The sequence below is a fragment of the Clupea harengus genome, chromosome 8, assembly GCF_900700415.2.
Source record: "Clupea harengus chromosome 8, Ch_v2.0.2, whole genome shotgun sequence".
In the NCBI taxonomy this organism is placed as follows: Eukaryota; Metazoa; Chordata; class Actinopteri; order Clupeiformes; family Clupeidae; genus Clupea; species Clupea harengus.
The window spans coordinates 514,165-520,164 of record NC_045159.1 but is presented as its reverse complement, the minus strand read 5'-3'; the positions used below and the strand labels follow the sequence as shown (position 1 = coordinate 520,164).

At 42.2% G+C, this 6,000-nt stretch overlaps 1 protein-coding gene across 1 annotated transcript; it reads right to left on the bottom strand.

The window, feature by feature from the left end:
* Positions 1 to 999: 999 nt before the first annotated feature.
* On the bottom strand, positions 1,000 to 5,211 carry arl3l1 (ADP ribosylation factor like GTPase 3, like 1). The gene is made up of 6 exons (XM_031571361.2): positions 4,977 to 5,211; positions 4,393 to 4,536; positions 2,858 to 2,974; positions 2,651 to 2,701; positions 2,362 to 2,547; positions 1,000 to 1,710 (listed from the first exon to the last, which is right to left on the bottom strand). Exons 1-6 carry the CDS (start codon positions 4,992 to 4,994, stop codon positions 1,657 to 1,659), a joined length of 570 nt encoding a protein of 189 aa, XP_031427221.1. The 5' UTR covers positions 4,995 to 5,211; the 3' UTR covers positions 1,000 to 1,656.
* Between the last annotated feature and the right edge of the window lie 789 nt (positions 5,212 to 6,000).

Sequence of the window (6,000 nt, the reverse complement as noted above, 5' to 3'; positions counted from 1 at the left end):
TTTGGCTTTTTTGAGTTAACTCTTCAGTCATGGGCAAAAAGATTTCATTTATTAAAGGGAGTTACTTAATTTCATTTCATTTTAGTAAAGTTACTACTACGTTTCTAAAGTGTGAGCCAATATTGTTGCATTACATGAAAAGCCATTTTTCCTAATGAAAGCGATTCTCTTTCGATTCAAACTGAGATCTGTAATAAGTAGGCAGTCAATAAATATATCATTATTCAAGATTAATCTCGGCAGACAAAAAAAGAGCACACACCTCATGCAGCATATTCTACTAGATCAGATCATCTATTGGATTTAGATTCATTGATTAGACTGCCTTTGCAATTACATGCATTCAGAAATGGTGTCAAAAAAATCCATGGATTTTTCTCAGCATACCTGTGTGTTTGTAGGAGGACTGTATCCCTGTGATGACTGACATGTCACTTGCTGCAGCCCAGAGTCTCTTGCCTTGGAGAGACTCACTGTCAGCTGACCGAGCTAAGCGTGGCTGGAGTTAAAAGGTTAGATCACCGTCTTAATTTAGTCAGTGGTGTGCTTAAGGCTAATGGTGGGGAGATTATCGATGTGGACCCTCTACTTCCTGGTCAGTAAAAACCTGATCCTTGGGCCAGAACAGAGTCATGGCGTGCTGTAAACCACAGATGCATCTCCAAGGTCTGACTCATGCCTAAATGTGGGGCACCAAGGAACACGACGGGTGTGGACCCAAGCAATTGCCAAGACTTGCTTTTTTCTTTTCAATTCTATTCTTTCTGTCCCTCTTTCTCCCTATGAATTTATCCATTCAGCTTTATTCTCTCAGCTAGCACTGTTAATTACTCACAGTTACCCTGGTCCATTAAAATATATTACATGAGCAGTTGGAAATATATGACAGAAGGAGTTGATTTTCAAAGTAATAGAATAAAAAACACAATTTGAGTGCATGAGTGGTCTGCCTTTATCCTAACGTCATTACAGTGTAACATTCACAAAGTAGACAGGAGCTTGTAAAGAACTAGAGAAATTTAATGTCACAGTATAAGTTCACATAATGTCACAAACATTGCAGAGACACAATTTCATTGTACACTCTACATAATACAATCTTTAAATAATTCTGTGTATTTATATCTCCACTGAACTATAACTGACAGGCTATTTTAAGTAAGGTCAGGGCTGGATTAGTTAAAGGGTTATGTCGTAGTGGGTAGTTCATGTACACACAGATATAACAACTAAACACATTTTCTAGTCTTTTTTCTCAGACACCACACTAAACCTTTCCACCCTCCAACAATTCTGATGCTTCAATCGACTTCCATTTCATGTTCCAGAGCCCTATAGAGAGGGCCAGTCACCCATTCAGAGAAAAAAAACTGCTCTTGGTCTCAGGTTTTGACAGGAGAGAAGAGGAGTGCAACCTGTTGGCTTGTGTGGTAGGGGTCTGTTTTTATTTGTTTCTTTGTTGACCTCAGTATGTGGAAACTCTTAAGCCAGCAAATGCTACAACGACTGGATTTTTCGCATTCTGAGCTTTGAGGTTTGTACAAAAAATACTTACAAAATAGTTTTTTTTTGTTATGCTCTGATGAATATTCTGTTACACAAGAAAACATTGGGGTTGTGAAGTAAAAAATTACTTTGGGAACAAATTATATGCATTCATTCAACCTTCCTCTTATTTGCAATGTTGTTGCTGATCCAGTTCATGCCATCCTGTAATGAGACAGGGGTAAAAAAAGAGGATATAATCAAACACAATACAGATTTAAATTTCAGAAACATGGTGGACCTCTCAGACAAATTGTGACACAGCAAGCGCAAGTATTCCTTCACACTATCTATTCGCCCTGCAATTTGATCTCAGGAAGCAACAGAATTGACTTTGTATTGACTATAGACTCCAGCATTCCTCCATCATCCCTTCAAATCAAACGGCCGTGAGTCATCCAGTCATGGCTCCGATGTTTTGGAGGGACATGGAGGTAATGTCTGTGCCCGCTCCCTATGAGTCTGGAGGAACCACACAACATCATACCAATATATCTTTTGTGCAGTCAGCCTCCCGGTTGTAATATGGCCTTCTCAAGTGGTGCTATACATATTGTGCATACATATTGTGCATACATACTGGCATGACAGAGGGCTGAAGTAAGAATAATGGTATAGGCCAACTCTTTCCGGTCATACTGCAGATAGTATTACAGTAAAGGCTGATTTGATCTACTCTGACGTTGTAGAATGCAGTGTGCAATATTTACAATATTGTGCGATGCGGTATGCACTGCAATGTTTCTGCCCTGATTGGCTGTTGGTCTGTATATGCTCTTAGGTTTGGCTGTGAGGACCATGCCTGCCGGTGCCCACCTGTACGCCCTCGGAGGACACAGCAGAGCAGGCCTGGATCTGCCACTCGCGGTCTCTGTATGTGTGCAGGTTGAGTCCTTCAGCAATCTCGGCGGCAGGTGATGCCGTGGCCAGGTCTTGCTTGTTGGCAAAAATGAGTATGGGCACACCCTTCAGGTTCTCCTCTTCGATCAACTCGGCAAGCTCCTGTGATGAAAGGGTGAGGATCAGGTATTTAGAAGACTAGTAGACTGTTAGTAAATATTCTGCGTGAATTAATAATGCCAGCCATTAATAATGCTAGTCTTACCACCCCTGTCTCTTCAAACCTCTTCTTGTCTGCGCTGTCAATGACATAGATCTGAAAGTGATTGGAAGAGGGTACAATAGCTTAATACATGTCATGGACACAAGGGTTAGAGAAGAATGGTGGTCCACATTGAATCTTGCTTTGTTTCCTTGTACATACTACAGACAGTGTATAAGTGAGCTTAAAAGTGAAATATTTTCAACACACCAGTAAGTCTGTGTTTTCCAAGTACTTTTTCCAGAAAGTGCGGATCTTTCGCTGCCCTCCAATGTCCCAGACGTTGAGCTTCATGCCATGGGATGTCACGCTTTTAATGTTGAAGCCCTGGTGGAGTTAGACAGCAGTGGGGTTGATAAAACATTATGGTAGTGGGACACCATCATGATCCTCAGTGTGTGCCTGATGGAATGAAGCGTCTCTTGTTTTTGCACAGGCGTCCAAGTATTTGTCATTGGGGCCAACATCTTGGCATGACCAGAGATCGAGGTGGCAGTGTTTTAAATATATTTCTATTTTTACTCTGCCTTTAAGTAGCCTCCTTCTCTACCGACTTGATGGGATAGGTAATCTTCAACTGCAGGATTAGAGTCAAGGCCTCGTCTCTATTCTGGGAGTCATGCTTTGAGTTTTATAATAGATGCGTGTTAATGAACAGAGAAAGCAAATGCTGATTAGGCTCAATTTTGTTGTGATGTGAAACACTGAGAAAAGAACCGTTGGTATTGAAAGATCGCCAAATTTCTTGTGAAACAACAGCGACTTCCACAAACTCACTAAGCTGGAGAGAATACGTGGAATTGAACAGTTTTGTCATGGCAAAATGGAAATATGCATCGATAGCAAATGTATGCGTATTTTTTTAAAGGCAGTGCTGAAACAGAATTTTGAAATGAATCTCACATAGTGCCATTCTGAGTATATTTTTAGATTTGATCTCAGCCAGCTTACAGGAAAGTATAGACGTTTTATAGATCATAGTTTTAGGAATTGGGGGCTTTGTGGTTCAGATTGAGGTGGCTTGAAGAAGCCGAGCATGACTCCAATGATGTCAGCCTGCAACCTAATAGGACTTTTGATCTCCCTAGTGAATGCTCTCTTGATGAGTCTAGGATGCCGTTATGATTGAAACAGGATTCTCTTTTAGAAGTGAAAATTAGTTCTAAGGAAGCTAATGCTGAAAATCAGACATAACACAATATCAACTGTGACTTTTTTTTGTCGTTGTTGTTGAGGCCTGACCACCATGTAACCACAAGCAGGTTAAGTTCAAGTAAAGTACATATGGATGTTGGCCTGGCCAATTTACTTAAACGAGATATTCTTCTAGTTGTCAGAATGTGAATACAATGCTGGAAGACGTCTCGGCTGCATGCTTAGCGATGTACCAAAATCAAAAAAACATCAACTTGGTCCTTTATTTGTCTTGATTGCGTTGTGAAGAGGTACTGAAAGTAGTTAAGATATTCTGGGCAAGTGTCACAAGCATGTGAGGCTCATGCCAGACTTGAGGAACCATCGGGGAAAACAAGTCTGACACTTAGCAACGGGCCACTGTCATTTCCTAACCTGACCTCAGTGTCTGCTTATGTAAGCTGGGGCCATGCCAGGATTTGTGGCCTATATCCACATGGAATAAAACCTACAGCAACAGTTTCCTTGCTTGCTTTTGAGAGAGAACAGTACTTGGTGCCCAACATACACAAAACACTTGACACGCTATACAACCTCACTCACGTCTTTACCTGAGTAGGTGTGATGGTGTTGACGTCCTCTGAGGCGAGTTGTTTGAGTAAGGTAGTTTTACCAGCGTTATCCAGGCCAAGGAGAACTATCCGGAACTCCAATTCTGTGGTGCCCTTCAGTTTCTCAATGACTGAGAACAAACCCTGAAAGAGAATTATGCCACATGGGGTCACATGTTTCATAAGAGTTCAGGTACAGGTCATTATGTCTGTATACAAATACATCAGGTATGATGGCCTTTTACCAGCCAACAAGCTTTAGTTTAAAAGACAATGCTGTTTAAGGTTATACTTTATAAACAATACACAAGAGTAGTATACACACTGGGAAATTAGACTGAACTATGACCATACACAAAGAAATTGACTTGAGTAAGGCTGACAGAAGCTTTAGGTTCTTTGGGTTGGCGTAGACAGTATTTACAACAGTTAGTACCTCCTGAGCAACACAGTTCCTACACAATACTGACTAACCTCTCAGAATACACAGACTCGACCTCAGCGCGCACAAAGTCCACTGAATGAACTCTCTAAAAAGCAGAGTCCTGCCCTTTCAAGTAATTCACAGCACTAATGATGCTTACCTTCTGATTCTCTCCCATTGTGAGTGGTGTTAGCGAAGCAGGCAGTGGTGGTAAAGAGGGAGAGAAGAGCGATGCTACATTCTATGTTTAGTCCCAAAAAGTTAATGCTGTGTCGCCACCAGGCCCAACAGAAGGTGTCAACAGACACCTCGCTCAGCGCGTTGTTACTCCCAGCAAACGGCTTCTGCGAGCAGCCCCGGCTATGATGGAGACCCGTCTCCGCTCGGTCGGAGGAAGCGGAGGTGGGGACTTGGACAGGATTAACGGGCCACAATTAGTAATCACTTCACGTGCCTTTCCCTCCCTCCTTCCCTCTCCCCCGCCCCCATCAAACTCACCTCCTCCGCCTTACTCCTGCATTAAAGACTTACCTGGATTATCCCTCCCAACCACCTGCCACACAAGAAGCCACAGGCCTCCTAGCATTCTGTCACACAGTCAAAGGCACTGCACCTCCCTCTCCTGCCTTCCAGGCACACACATTATTGTGACATTCTTTTTTCCATCAAAACATTCCATTATTTCCCACTTCAGACCAGTTGGCTTGGTGATAGCTCTTTTCATACCCTCATACGACTTAAATCTGACATTAAAACATCTCTGTTCATGTGAGTTGGTCTGCCAGGTCTGAAGGTAGTCTACTAGGCCAGATTGTCAGGTCTTTCCTAGTCATGTTTAATTTACATGAGGTGTGATGTGCAGGCTGCTTCATGGTCCGTGCACCAAGGGAAATACGTCTTAATCCCCTGACAACACAAAAACTGTTTAAAGCAGGACAAAGCAGAGAAATGCAGGACAGAGCAATGCACACAGAAAAGGATTTGATAGATTATGCTGCGATAGAGGGGACATAATCCATGAAGGGTCATCAACAGAGCACACCGTAGCTGTATCAGACAAAGGATTATGACAAATGTTCACTAACAACTTGTCACGGGATATGGTATTTCACCAACAGCACCAGGTTATTTTTTAGGAGCGTCTAGAAGAGGCTAAAACATATGCTGTATGAACTGTATCAAAC